This window comes from Rana temporaria, chromosome 6, assembly GCF_905171775.1.
Source record: "Rana temporaria chromosome 6, aRanTem1.1, whole genome shotgun sequence".
Taxonomy (NCBI): Eukaryota; Metazoa; Chordata; class Amphibia; order Anura; family Ranidae; genus Rana; species Rana temporaria.
The window spans coordinates 215,978,531-215,994,291 of record NC_053494.1 but is presented as its reverse complement, the minus strand read 5'-3'; the positions used below and the strand labels follow the sequence as shown (position 1 = coordinate 215,994,291).

Sequence of the window (15,761 nt, the reverse complement as noted above, 5' to 3'; positions counted from 1 at the left end):
ACAGACAGATCCCCGTTCTGACAGGGGAGTAGAGAGAGATCTGCTGTTCCTAGTGATAAGGAACAGCTATCTCTCTCCCCCTTAGGCTTTCCTCTCCCCCACAGTTAGAAAGCACCTCCCAGGGAACACATCTAACCCCTTGGTCGCCCCCTAGTGTTAACCCCTTCCCTGTCAGTGACATTTATACAGTAATCAGTGGCTATTTTTAGCTCTGTTAATAAACGTCACTGGTCCCAAAAAGTGTCCGATCTGTCCGCCACAATGTCGCAGTCCCGCTAAAAATCGCAGATCGCCGCCATTAGTAGTAAAAAAAAATAATAAAAATATTTCCCCTATTTTGTAGACGCTATAACTTTTGCGCAAATCAATCAATATACGCTTATTGCAATTTTCTTTTACTAAAAATATGTAGAAGAATACGTATCGGCCTAAACTGATAATGTTTTCTCTTTTTTTTTGGGATATTTATTATAGCAAAAGAAAAAAAATATTTTTCTTTTTCAAAATTGTCGCTCTTTTTTTGTTTATAGCACAAAAAAAAACAAAAACGCAGAGATGATCAAATACCACCAAAAGAACGCTCTATTTGTGAGGAAAAAAAGGACGACAATTTTGTTTGGGTACAACGTCGCACGACCTCGCAATTAGCAGTTAAATCGACACAGTGGCAAATCACAAAAAATGGCCCAGTAGGTGACCGCGATATTGTGTCAATCTCGCTGCTTTTCTCGGCGAGACTGACCACCTACGAGCCCCATCGCGGGAGCCAGCGCCGAGCTGGCTCGCCAGGAAGGGAAAGATGTGTTGAAGCCGACATACTGTAAGTGGGGCAAATCCTAAGCGGATGAAGGGATCAAGTGTGTTGCAGAGATATGCAAAAACAATAAGGATATGGACAGCCGCACTCCAGTAACTTGAAAAAAGACGTGCCCTTTATTGGGTACAGGAAAAAATGCACTACAGATATCAGCACACAGTGGGATAAACAGCTGACGCGTTTCGCATTGAGTGTCAATGCTTAATCATAGCTATGATTAAGCATTGACACTCAATGCGAAACGCGTCAGCTGTTTATCCCACTGTGTGCTGATATCTGTAGTGCATTTTTTCCTGTACCCAATAAAGGGCACGTCTTTTTTCAAGTTACTGGAGTGCGGCTGTCCATATCCTTATTGTTTTTGCACATCCTGTGCATTGCCAGCACCCATCTGCTTCTGAGTGGACATCAATTACCCTAGTGAGCTCACCTGGAGCGGCAGCTCTCTTACCGTGTTGCAGAGATATACTGCATGCGTTTTTTTTTTCTTGCTCCGACATAATATTTAAAAAAAAAATTTAATGGTGTTATTTATTTTACAGATAATCCAAGACTTGATCCTGAGGTGACCAAAGCCAATTCCTTGGGTTTTATCGGATGCCTATCTTCCGTCCAGTACAACCAGGTGGCCCCCCTTAAAGCAGCACTGCGACACCCCAACATAGCCCCAGTCACCGTGATTGGGTCATTGTCTGAGTGTACTTGTGGTTCCATCACAGACAGCGACCTCAGCACAATCACAACAACATATTCATCCTCAGGTATGTACCAGGCTGTCTCTTCATAGTGTATGTAAACCCGTTAGAACTACTTATTGTTTTTGAGCATTGAATAGAACCCTGGCAACCAGGGCTGGACTGGGACAGAAATTTGGCCCTGGACTTCATCGAGACTGGCCCACTTTGACAGGTCTCTCCCATGGTGGCCAGACAACTTCCGCACCCCCGGCCACCCAAGCCCCCTCTCCCCCTTCACTAGCCACTAGCCATTCTACTTTATTAGAATATAATGGCTGGTACTGGTTCTCTTATAGGCAGTACCAGTGGGGAAGCTAGACATTATTTCACCCGGGGCAAAGAATCAGTTTGGTGCCCCCCTTATGGGACAAGATTAGACAGAAGTGAGAAACTCCCAGTCCATAGCTGTTGAGTCAGCTGTCTGTCCCCTCCCCCCATGCTCCTCTGTCCTCCCCCATGCTCCTCTGTCCTCCCCCATGCTCCTCTGGTCCTCCCCCTGCTTCTTTGTTCCCCCCAGGTGAGCGCTGCGGGGAGGGAGAGACAGAGGAGCAGAGGGGGGCAGCAGTCCGCTGTCACTGAAGCCGGCCCACTGAGCCATCGGCCCACCGGGAAACTCCCTGTAGTCCCAATGGCCAGTCCATCCCTGCTGGCAACAACCGGCTATACATCATTTCACTAATCTCAAATACCTTTTTGCCTTTGTTATCTTGCAGTCATGTATTATACCATCGCCTATGTACTTCTGCACCTCACTGTCCAATAGTGTGACAGAGATTCGTTTCAGTTAGACATGTGCAATCTGTTTAGTTTTTTCCCGGATTTCGACAAATTTGTTAATTCACAATTATCCGAATTAACAAAAACCCTGTTAAACAAATTGTTGCGAATATTTGTAAATTTCAATATTCTAAAACTCGTAAATTCGTAAACTTGCAAATTTGAAAATTCATAAATTTGTAAATTTGCAAATTGGCAAATCCAAAAACCCAGAAAAATCTGAAAAAATAACTAATAACAACTTAACTATTACTAACCATTAAATTGTAGGTATTGGAATTTCCTTTTAAAATTGGCTGTTAGTGAACGTAACGAATACAAATTTATCCGAAGTTACAAATTACCGTATATACTCGAGTATAAGCCAAGTTTTTCAGCACATTTTTTTGTGCTGAAAATTCCACCCCCCCCCCCCCCCGGCTTATATGCGAGTCACCTTGTTGCGCCTGATCGCCCGGACTTTGGGGACCCGGGAACCTACGGCCGGGGAAGACAGATTTTTCAAATCCGGGCACCCCTTCCATAGACTCCCATGTTAAACGGTAATTTCTCCGGTGACTTTGGGGACCCGGCACCCACCGGAACTTGGCACACATGTAGCCCCATTTCTCCTCTACAAGTGTGCAAAGTTTGTTGTCTGGGGGACCTACGGCCGGGGAGCATCGATTTTTCAAAGCCGTGCACCCCTTCTATAGACTCCCATGTTAAACGTCAGTCAAAGCATGGGCACAGTGAGGCATGGGCATAGTGAGGCATGGGCACAGTGAGGCATGGGCACAGTGAGGCATGCAGATGAACACCCTAGGCTTATACTCGAGTCAATACGTTTTCCCATGTTTTGTGGTAAAATTAGGAGCCTCGGTCGGTTTATACTATATACGGCAATGGGCCCCTTTTTTCCGAAGCCCAATGAACGTTGCCCAGCCGGCGGTGCGGCGAATACCACGAGCAGTTCTGATAATAGGCAGTTACTATCGTTACTGAAAGACGGATCCCAATAAAGTGTTTTTTATGAGAGTGGGAAGCGGCTGGAAGTAGGGGGGGGGGGGGGGAGGGGTGTAATATGAGTAATACAGCTGAAGGGGAATCTGAAGAGGTTATTTGGTGAAAGACACACGCCGTACGTCGCTAATTACTCCAACAGATAGAAATCTCGCCAGAACGGCAGGCTGGAGGTGGGGGGGACGGGGTGGGGCGTCGCGAGGAGGAGTTTGTGAACATTGTGCCAAAAACGCGCCTACACAAGACTGCGCTCCGCGAGGAATCCACCGAGAACAAAATCAGGCCGGTATTGTGAGAGAATGTCAAGTTACAAGCAATTCCCTCGTTTTCATTTAATCTCCAGCGGAGACTCTGTACCGGAGGCGACCAATCACTCCTCAGCGGGCGCCTAGACCTTCGCAATCAGCAACAGGTGGGCGGGGCCTTCTGAAGTTTAAAAAAAAATAAAAATCGTTTTTCTTTTTTTTGGAGTATATTAAAACACTGCTTGACCTCACAAATGCACTTCTGGAAGAATGGTCAAACCTTCCCATAGACACACTCCTAAACCTTGTGGACAGCCTTCCCAGAAGAGTTGAAGCTGTTATAGCTGCAAAGGGCGGGGCCAACTCAATATTGAACCCTACGGACTAAGACTGGGATGCCATTAAAGTTCATGTGTGTGTAAAGGCAGGTGTCCCCATACTTTTGGTAATGTAGTGTATTTAAACCCTAATTCCAGGAATATTAAAAAAAGAAACACTCTTGTAGCGCCACTACTCCCCACACTGCAAGAGTTATCTGCTTATTATGTCTTCGGGGGAAAAGGAAAAGGAGTTATTTATGGTCACTTCAAGGGTATTTATAAAAAAAAAATCCCGAAACTCAGTTTTAAGTGTTACAAAATGTAAACTGTCAAGTATTTTTGTGATTTGGGAAACTCTTTATTTCAGATCCATTCGGGAATACGGACGACCGGGAGCCCCTGACCAATGAAATGAAAAGTGGTCCTGTTGTCATTGGAGGTATTTTTGTACAAAATACAGTATAAGTTAACATGGATACTAACAAGTTATCAGAACCCGGGTCTACGTAGACTGCAGAAGTCTCCATCAGAATTTTTCCCCTTCTGATTGAATGTTCTTGGCCCACTAACCATTAATGAACAAATGTTTCTCTGAAGGACAGTAAGCTGGTACATGTCAGGACTGACAATCCATCTGACTGTGTGCGACTCTCAGGCCCCGTACACACGTCCGAGGAACTCAACGTGCCAAACACATCGAGTTCCTCGTCGAGTTCAGTGTGGAAGCCGCCGAGGATCTCGGCGGGCTGACTTTCCTCATTGAACAACGAGGAAATAGAGACATGTTCTCTTTTCGGCCCGACGAGTTCCTCGTCGGCTTCCTCGCTGAAAAGTGTACACACGGCCGGGTTTCTCGGCAGAATCCAGCTCCGATCGAGTTTCTGGCTGAATTCTGCCGAGAAACTCGGTCGTGTGTACGGGGCCTGAGATTGGAACCTCTTAATGTTGTCCCATACACTATAGAGCAGGGTTTCTCAACTAGTGTGTGTCAGGTAGGTCAGTGTAATGGTCAGTGTGGGTCAGGTAGGTCAGTGTAATGGTCAGTGTGTGTCAAGTATGTCAGTGTGGGTCAGGTAGGTCAGTGTATGTCAGGTAGGTCAGTGTAATGATCAGTGTGTGTCAGGTAGGTCAGTGTAATGATCAGTGTGTGTCAGGTAGGTCAGTGTAATGGTCAGTGTGTGTCAGGTAGGTCAGTGTATGTCAGGTAGGTCAGTGTAATGGTCAGTGTATGTCAGGTAGGTCAGTGTAATGGTCAGTGTATGTCAGGTAGGTCAGTGTAATGGTCAGGGTGTGTCAGGTAGGTCAGTGTAATGGTCAGGGTGGGTCAGGTAGGTCAGTGTGATGGTCAGTGTTTGTCAGGTAGGTCAGTGTTTGTCAGGTAGGTCAGTGTGTGTCAGGTAGGTCAGTGTAATGGTCAGTGTGTGTCAGGTAGGTCAGTGTAATGGTCACTGTGGGTCAGGTAGGTCAGTGTACTGGTCACTGTGGGTCAGGTAGGTCAGTGTAATGGTCAGTGTGTGTCAGGTATGTCAGTGTAATGGTCACTGTGGGTCAGGTAGGTCAGTGTAATGGTCACTGTGGGTCAGGTAGGTGAGTTTAGTGATATGGCCAGGCAGCAACCAGCAGGTGATCTTACCTCCCACCACACAACACCACCACCCCCTCCCCCCCCCCCCCCCCCCCCCCGGTGCCAGGCTCGGACTTGGGGCTGAAGCCCCTGGTCTTTTTGCCACCTAGCACCGCCCCTGATTCCCTGAGATTGGAAAGTTCTTTCCCGGGTCCCTCTGTGCTGAAAAGGTAGAGAACGGCCGTTCTATGGAAAGGACCGGAATGGGCTTTAGAAAAATAAATTCCTGTGCACATCGGCAGGGACCGCAGGAGGCGCCAAGTCCTTCATCAGCATCTGGTGTTGTCGGTAATCTCTCAAGTTTCTATAGAAACACGAATGTTCCCGTCCTCCTCGCTGTCAGCTCTATTGGAAAGCTGTCAATTAATTCGCGGCTTGGCCAAAACGCGACGGTGATGCTGTGACCTCTATAGACTTTCAAAACCCAAAGAGTGATTTTTTTTTTTGTGAACATTATGCTTTTTTTTTTTACTTTTACTTTTACTCTTCATTATTTGTTAAGATGATCTTAGATAGATAGATAGATAGATAGATAGATAGATAGATAGATAGATAGATAGAGACCACCAACGAAAATCAGCATGAATGGTCAAACGCTTCATAGTAGGTCCAGGATTCTGAAAATCCAGGGTGCTCTGCTATGTGTAGCACCCTACTGTTCTTTTTTTTTTGGTAAGGCACGTTGGGTTTTGTCTCTCCTGTAATCAGCAGAGCAGAATTGATTGCTTTGGGCTGCTCTAGGTTCTGCAGTCCGTTGGTCTGGCTGCTTAACCTGTTTGGGGCAGATCCACAAAGATCTGCCCTGGCGCATCGTAGATGAGATGCGCTACGCCGCCGTAGCTTACCTGTCTTTAAATCGAATCCATAAAGAATTCGCACCGTAAGTTACGGCGGCGTAGTGTATCTCAAGCGGCGTAACGGCGCGGAATTCAAATGTGGCGAGTAGGGGGCGTGTTTCATTTAAATGAAGCGCGTTCCCGCGCCGAACGAACTGCGCATGCTCCGTTTCTAAATTTCCCGCCGTGCATTGCGCTAAATGATGTCGCAAGGACGTCATTTTTTTTAACATAGACGTGATTTACGTCCATCCTGATTCACGGACGACTTACGCAAACGAAAAAAAAATAATTTTAATTAAACGCGGGAACGACGGCCAGACTTAACATAGCAGGTTTAACTATACGCGCCGAAATAGCAGCTTTAACTATACGCCGGAAAAAGCCGACTAGAGACGCCGTAAAAAATGCGACGGCCGCTCGTACGTTCGTGGATCGTCTGAAATAGCTAATTTGCATACTCAACGCGGAAAACGACGTGAACGCCACCCAGCGGACGCAGAAGAATTGCATCTTAGATCCGAAGGCGTTCGCCTGTCGGATCTAACCCAGATGCCGTCGTATCTTGGTTTGAGGATTCAAAACAAAGATACGACGCGGGTAATTTGAAAGTACGCCGGCGTATCAGTAGATACGCCAGCGTACTCGCTCTGTGGATCTGCCCCTTTCTGGGGTTTTTTCCAGCTTCACTGACAACCAACTAGTCATGGAAAGATTAATATACAGTATATTGGGCCGGATTCAGAGAGACTTACGACGGCGTATCGTAAGTCCAAATGAGCGCCGTCGTATCTTTAAGCGTATTCTGGAAACCAGATACGCCTAAATTTGGCCAAGATACGACCATCGTAAGTCTCCTACGCCGTCGTATCTTGGCTGCAGATTTTCGCTGGCCGCTAGGGGCGTTTAAGTTGATTTACACGTCGAATATGTAAATGAGCAAGATACGCCGATTCACAAACGTACTTACGCCCGTCGCAATAAGCTACGCCGTTTTCGTAAGACATACGCCGGCGTAAAGATAAAACACCTCTGTAGGTGGCGCAGCCCATGCAAAGTATGGACGTCAGAACTGCCGTCGGATTTTATGTTGATTACATAAGTCGTACGTGAATGGGGCTGGGCGTAGGTGACGCATTGAGTATTTGCGACGTGATTCTGAGCATGCACGCACATGCGCCGTACGAACGGCCTTCATTTACATGGGGTCACGGTTAATTTAAATGTAACCCGCCCACTACATGCCTACTTTGAATTAGGCGGGGTTACGCCGGCCCATTTGCGCTACGCCGACGTAACTTAGGGAGCAAGTGCTTTGTGAATACTGGCCTTGCGTCACTATGTTACGTCGGCATAGTGCAAATGGGATGTGCTACGCCGGCCAAAAGATACGCGGCTCTACGTGAATCTGGCCCATTGTATTTATTGGCATATAACACTCACTTTTTCATCCTGCAAATTGGTTGCAAATAGTGTGTGCGTGATATACGCCGATACTTTGGGCTGCCTCGGAGAGCGCGGGGAGGGGGTGAGACGAGTGCCATCAGATTACATACAGCGAGAATCTCCTGTTTACTTAGCGGCCTCTGTAATAGGAAGTCCAGTCTCCTGGGCTGGCATTGGAGCAGTGTTCTGTCTATCATAGAAGCTGGTCCAGGAGGCGGGACTTTGTATTAAAGAGGCCGCTGTATGTAATCTGACAGCGCTCGTCCCGCCCCCTCCCTGAGATGGGCATTGATCAGGCTGCATTGATGGGCAATGGGGAGGCTGCAGATGGGCATTGATGGGCAATTGTGAAGCTGCAAATGGGCATTGATGGGCAATTGTGAAGCTGCAGATGGGCAATAATCAAGATGGGCAATTTTGAGGCTGTAGATGGGCATTGATTAAGCTGCATTGATGGGCAATGGTGAGGCTGCAGATGGGCATTGATCAAGCTGCATTGATGGGCAATTGTGAATCTGTAGATGGGCATTGATCAAGATGCATTGATAGGCAATTGTGAAGCTGCAGATGGGCATTGATGGACAATTGTGAAGCTGCAAATGGGCATTGATGGGCAATTGTGAAGCTGCAGATGGGCATTGATCAATCTGCATTGATGGGCAATTGTGAATCTGCAGATGGGCATTGATGGGCAATTGTGAAGCTGCAGATGGGCAATTGTGAAGCTGCAGATGGGCATTTATCAAGCTGCATTGATGGGCAATTGTGAATCTGCAGATGGGCAATTGTGAAGCTGCAGATGGGCATTGATCAAGATGCATTGATGGGCAATTGTGAAGCTGCAGATGGGCATTTATCAAGCTGCATTGATGGGCAATTGTGAATCTGCAGATGGGCATTGATGGGCAATTGTGAAGCTGCAGATGGGCATTGATCAGATGCATTGATGGGCAATTGTGAAGCTGCAGATGGGCATTTATCAAGCTGCATTGATGGGCAATTGTGAATCTGCAGATGGGCATTGATGGGCAATTGTGAAGCTGCAGATGGGCATTGATGGGCAATTGTGAAGCTGCAGATGGGCATTGATGGGCAATTGTGAAGCTGCAGGTGGGCATTGATCAAGATGCATTGATGGGAAATTGTGAGGCTGCAGATGGGCATTGATCCAGATGCATTGATGGGCAATTGTGTATCTGCAGATGGGCATTGATCAAGATGCATTAATAGGCAATTGTGAGGCTGCAGATGGGCAATTGTGAAGCTGCAGATGGGCATTGATCAAGATGCATTGATGGGAAATTGTGCGGCTGCAGATGGGCATTGATTAAGCTGCATTGATGGGCAAGGTGAGGCTGCAGATGGGCATTGATTAAGCTGCATTGATGGGCAATTTTGAGGCCGCAGATGGGCATTGATAAGGCTGCATTGATGGCACTGACCCTTATTTTGCTTCAAAGTTCTTTATTAAAAAAAATTAGTTTTTTTCCTGAAACTTCCCTCTTAAAAAAAAGGTGCCTGTGTGTGTTTTATACCGATAAATACGGTAGTTGTTCTTTTATTTTTTGAGTAATGATAGCATATTTGTCCTTTGAATAGTCTGTAAATTGACATCCCATCTTTGTGTGTTCCCTTTTGCAGGTGTCATAGCGATCACAATATTTATCATATTTTGCATTGCGGCAATAATGATCAAGATCGCGTACCGACATAAAAAGCGACACGGCAAAAGCCAAACCAGAGAAAAAGAGTACCCGGTGACCACGGACTATTCCTTCCGGAACGAGATGGACTTACAGAACACAGTCAGCGAGTGCAGAAAGGAATATTTCATTTGATAGAGCGGATTTCTATGACCTTATATTCTCCTAATTTTTTGGGGCTGTTTTTAGCTGAATTTACAGCATTTTTCCTCCGGAGTTATAGTTTTTTCACGCAGGACTTGACTTGGCCTTCTTAATGGGCGAGACGCCTTTAGCGGATATTTCGGCTAAAGTTTAGGAAGCACGCTTTTTTTTTTTTGCCTCGGGATCCACTGAAGCGCACCGTTTCTGGAACAGGTTTTACAATCTATTTTCTACAGTCTCGTAAATATATATATATATATGTGCCTCATGGTCTTCAAGAATCAAATCTTTAGCCCGCTGCTTCAACTCCAAGCTCTCTGAAGTCAATGATGGATTGGCCGGCCTGTTGAACCACCAAAAAAAAAAAAAATGTGGTGCCGCATGGATTTCCATACAGATGTTACTGAGGTCAGATGATAGTATTGACGTATTTCTAACTCCAATGGTGCCACCTAAAAAAAAACAAAAAACATTTGGACAAAATTTGTTACCTGCAGTCTAGCAATGGGAGTAGAAAGCCGTGCTGGTTTATTCAACAATATGGTATGCTATATGCACTATGACTAATATATACATAATATTTAGGAAATATAAGCATTGTAGTCCAAGCTAGGACTTGAAAGGAAACAGTCTTATATTTTTGTGTAAAATTAACTTAAAAAAAAAAGTATTTTCTCATATTTTCAATTCTGAAGATCAATTAAAGTATATCTATGACCATTGTTACAAAGACAAGAAAAGAGGAGAAATCCAAAGCTGGACAGTTGGTGAGGGTAACTCTTCCAATGGGGACACCTCACTGTAGGGCCGATCCTAGGGTCACAGATGCCTGGGTGCAGAAATATTTCTGACCCCTCTACACCCCAGATATCCCCCCCAGCACTCTGACCCCTTTACACCCCAGATATCCCCCCAGCACTCTGACCCCTCTACACCCCAGATACCCCCCAGCACTCTGACCTCTCTACACCCCACATATCCCCCCAGCACTCTGACCCCTCTACACCCTAGATATCCCCCCAGGACTCTGACCCCTCTACACTCCAGATATCCCCCCAGCACTCTGACCCCTCTACACCCCAGATATCCCCCCCAGCACTCTGACCTCTCTACACCCCACATATCCACCCAGCACTCTGACCCCTCTACACCCCAGATATCTCCCCAGCACTCTGACCCCTCTACACCCCAGATATCCCCCCAGCACTCTGACCCCTCTACACCCCAGATATCTCCCCAGCACTCTGACCCCTCTACACCCCAGATATCCCCCCAGCACTTTGACCCCTCTACACCCCAGATATCCCCCCAGCACTCTGACCCCTCTACACCCCAGATATCCCCCCAGCACTCTGACCCCTCTACACCCCAGATACCCCCCAGCACTCTGACCTCTCTACACCCCACATATCCCCCCAGCACTCTGACCCCTCTACACCCCAGATATCCCCCCAGCACTCTGACCCCTCTACACCCCAGATATCCCCCCAGCACTCTGACCCCTCTACACCCCAGATATCCCCCAGTACTCTGACCCCTCTACACCCCAGATATCCCCCCAGCACTCTGACCCCTCTACACCCCAGATATCCCCCCAGCACTCTGACCCCTCTACACCCCAGATATCCCCCCAGCACTCTGACCCCTCTACACCCCACATATCCCCCCAGCACTCTGACCTCTCTACACCCCACATATCCCCCCAGCACTCTGACCCCTCTACACCCCACATATCCCCCCCAGCACTCTGACCCCTCTACACCCCATATATCCCCCCAGCACTCTGACCCCTCTACATCCCAGATATCCCCCCAGCACTCTGACCCCTCTACACCCCAGATATCCCCCCAGCACTCTGACCCCTTTACACCCCAGATATCCCCCCAGCACTCTGACCCCTCTACACCCCAGATATCCCCCCAGCACTCTGACCCCTCTACACCCAAGATATCCCCCTAGCACTCTGACCCCTTTACACCCCAGATATCCCTCCAGCACTCTGACCCCTTTACACCCCAGATATCCCCCCCAGCACTCTGACCCCTCTACACCCTAGATATCCCCCAGCACTCTGACCCCTCTACACCCCAGACATCCCCCCCAGCACTCTGACCCCTCTACACCCTAGATATCCCCCAGAACTCTGACCCCTCTACACCCCATATATCCCCCCTGCACTCTGACCCCTCTACACCCTAGATATCCCCCAGAACTTTGTTGCCTCTACACCCCAGATATCCCCTTAGCACTCTGACCCCCAAACACCCTGCTTTGGGCAAAGTGCAGGGGCCCCCCATGCAGCTGGGGCCCCTGGGCAGTGCCCAGGTGTGCCCCCTCGTTAATACAGCCCTGGGTTGGTGTAATCGGAAAAGTAGAGAGAAGATCAGGAGCAGAGTATTTTCTGTCTTATTGAGGGTCATGTTGGAGGTGTGATATTCCGGGGGTTGGTGTAATCGGAAAAGTAGAGAGAAGATCAGGAGCAGAGTATTTTCTACCTTTGGAGGACCGTGTTGGAGGTGTGATATTCTGAGGGTGGGTATAGTCAGAAAGTTAGAGAGAAGATCAGTAGCAGAGTATTTTTTTCCCGTTTGGAGGTCCATGTTGGAGGTATGATATCCCAGTGGTGAGTGGAATTGAAAATCTATAGAGAAGGTCAGGAGAAGAATTTTTTTTCCACCTCATGGAGGGACGTGTTGGATGTGTGATGTCCTGGTGGTGAGTGAAATGGAAAAGGTAGAGAGAAGATCTGGAGCAGAGTATTTTCTACCTTACAGAGGGCCATGTTGGAGGTTTAAAATCCCAGTGGAGGATTATCATCAGGAAAGAAGAGAGAAGGTTGGCCAAGAGTCACATCATATTCATGGGCGTCCACAGAACTTTTTCCCGGGGGGGGGCACTGTCATGAAGGGGCTTAACCGCGACTTGCAAGTATTTATTTTTTAAGTGGAAACAGCAGACTTTATTCTAGGCATGTGCTATGTACAGGGTGCAGAATCCAGGCGTGTGCTATGTACAGGGTGCAGAGTCCAGGCGTGTGCTATGTACAGGGTGCAGAATACAGGCGTGTGATATGTACAGGGTGCAGAATCCAGGCGTGTGCTATGTACAGGGTGCAGAGTCCAGGCGTGTGCTATGTACAGGGTGCAGAATCCAGGCTGTATTTTTGTTTATAGCGCAAAAACTAAAAACCGCAGAGGTGATCAAAAACCACCAAAAGAAAGCTCTATTTGTGGGGAAAAAAGGACGCCAATTTTGTTTGGGAGCCACGTCGCACGACCGCGCAATTGTCAAAGCGACGCAGTGCCGAATCGCAAAAAGTGCTCTGGTCTTTGACCAGCAATATGGTCCGGGGGTTAAGTGGTAATGAATACAAAATATCTTATTCAGCTATGCACCTAGCAGTAGTCCATATTAAATAACTGAAGATCAGGTGAAAAAACAAGAAATTTCCAGAATTAGAATGTAGGCCCTTGTACAAACCTTAGATCCTATATTTGTAGAGTTTTTTTGTTGTTGCTAGTATTCATTAATTATTTCTAAGGGTTACCTTGCTGCGCTGCCCACGCTGGTTTCCCATCATTAGGGGGTAAGTGAATCGATGTGCGCTAGTCAGAAAGCAGGTTTTCCATTATTAATTCACCTGTGCTCATTATGTTGTCTCAGAGGATCATCCATGCAATAGTTCTGTATGTACTAAACCAAATTAGAACTGTTGGGGGCATTTTATATTCTCTCCATTAATAAATCCACTTAACCACTTCAGCCCCGGACCATTTGACTGGTCAAAGACCTAAACACTTTTTTTGTGATTCGGCACTGCGTCACTTTAACTGACAATGGCGCGGTCGTGCGGCGTGGCTCCCAAACAAAATTGACGTCCTTTTTTTGCCACATATAGAGCTTTCTTTTGGTGGTATTTGATCACCTTTGCCTTTCGATCACTGCACATGCTCCGTATCGAAATTTCCCGCTGTGCTTTGCGCGAAATGACGTCGCAAAGACGTCATTTTTTTGAACTTAGACGTGACTTACGTCCATCCCTATTCACAGACGACTTACGCAAAAAAAAAAATTTAATTTCGACTCGGGAACGACGGCCATACTTAACATGGCAAGTCTATCTATACGCCGCAAAATAGCAGCTTTAACTATACGCCGGAAAAAGCCAACTAGAGACGACGTAAGAGAATGCGACGACCGCGCGCACGTTCGTGGATCGTCGGAAAAAGCTCATTTGCATACCCGACGCGGAAAACAACGCAAACTCCACCCAGCGGACGCCGAAGTATTGCATCTAAGATCCGAAGGCGTACGAAGCCATACGCCTGTCGGATCGAAACCAGATGCCATCGTATCTTGGTTTGATGATTCAAACTAAAGATACGACGCAGGAAATTTTAAAGTACGCCGGCGTATCAGTAGATACGCCGGCGTACTCTCTCTCTGGATCTGGCCCAATATTTTTTACTTTTTGCTATAATAAATATCCCAATTTAAAAAAAAAAAAAAAATCCTCAGTTTAGGCAGATACGTATTCCTCTACATATTTTTGATAAAAGAAAAACGCAATAAGCGTATACTGATTGGTTTGCACAAAAGTTATAGTGTCTACAAAATAGGGGATAGATTTATTGCCTTTTTATTTATTTTTTTTATTTTACTAGTAATAGCGGCGTTCTGCGTTTTTTTTTTTGGATGACCGTGACATTGCGACGGACACATCGGACACTTTTGACACATTTTTGGGACATTCACATTTATACAGCGATTAGTGCTATAAAACTGCATTGATTACTGTGTAAATGTGACTGCCAGGGAAGGGGTTAACACTAGGGGGAGCTGAAGGGGTTAAATATGTTCCCTAATGTATGATTCTAACTGTAGGGGGAGGGGACTCACAAGGGGAGGAGACCGATGTGTGTTCCTCTGTACTGGGAACACACACATCGGTCTCCTCACCTCTGACAGGACGCGGATCTGTGAGTTTGGTCCTGCCGTCATTGCGGGCAGTCGTGGGTGCCCGGCGGACATCGCGGCCGCCAGACACACGCACCGGGTCCTGAGCGTTTCCGCCTAGACGGCTGGGATGCCCAGGACGTCATATGACGTCCACCCAGGATGGGAGATCCCATCTGTGGATGTCATATAGTTACATAGTTAGTCAGGTTGAAAAAAGACACAAGTCCATCCAGTTCAAACACAAAAAAATAAATAAAAATAAACAAACAAAATAAAAAACACAGTACAATCCCATACACCCAACTCCATACCCACAGTTGATCCAGAGGAAGGCAAAAAACCCCAGCAGAGCATAAGATGCAATTTGCTACAGCAGGGGAAAAAATTCCTTCCTGATCCCCCGAGAGGCAATCGGATTTTCCCCGGATCAACTTTACCTACAAATCTTAGTACTCAGTTATATTCTGTACATTTAGGAAAGTATCCAGATCTTTCTTAAAGCAATCTACTGAGCTGGCCAGAACCACCTCTGGAGGGAGTCTATTCCACATTTTCACAGCTCTTACTGTGAAGAAACCTTTCCGTATTTGGAGGTGAAATCTCTTTTCCTCTAGACGTAAAGAGTGCCCCCTTGTCCTCAGTGATGACCGTAAAGTGAATAACTCAACACCAAGTTCACTGTATGGACCCCTTATATATTTGTACATGGTGATCATATCCCCCCTTATTCTCCTTTTCTCAGGAGAGAATAAATTCCGTTCCTCTAATCTTTCCTCATAGCTGAGCTCCTCCATGCCTCTTATCAGTTTGGTTGCCCTTCTCTGCACTTTCTCCAGTTCCCTGATATCCTTTTTGAGAACTGGGGCCCAAAACTGAACTGCGTATTCCAGATGAGGTCTTACTAATGATTTGTACAGGGGGGCAAAATTATATATGACTATGGGCAGGATGTCAAGTGGTTAAAGGGCAACGTATATATACGTTAATCTGCCCAGCCATGACATTCTGCTGACGTACAGTATATTGGCATATATTGGCGTATATTGGCGTGACACAGTCGTTAAGCGGTTAACGGGGATGAGCAATTTTGCTGGTGAGCTTAGAGAGAAAAATGAAAAAAAAAAAAATAGGCCTTGATGATACTTGAAGAT

General features: G+C 46.7%; 1 protein-coding gene across 1 annotated transcript in view; it reads left to right on the top strand.

The window, feature by feature from the left end:
• LOC120944456 (contactin-associated protein-like 5) overlaps positions 1–10,126 on the top strand; it is a 189,918-nt gene extending 179,792 nt beyond the window's left edge. The window contains exons 18-20 of the mRNA XM_040358515.1: positions 1,360–1,578; positions 4,266–4,337; positions 9,446–10,126. Of these exons, the coding sequence (XP_040214449.1) occupies positions 1,360–1,578; positions 4,266–4,337; positions 9,446–9,642 (488 nt within the window). The 3' untranslated portion in view covers positions 9,643–10,126. The remainder of the gene's footprint in view (positions 1–1,359; positions 1,579–4,265; positions 4,338–9,445) is intronic.
• The last annotated feature ends 5,635 nt before the right edge of the window (positions 10,127–15,761 follow it).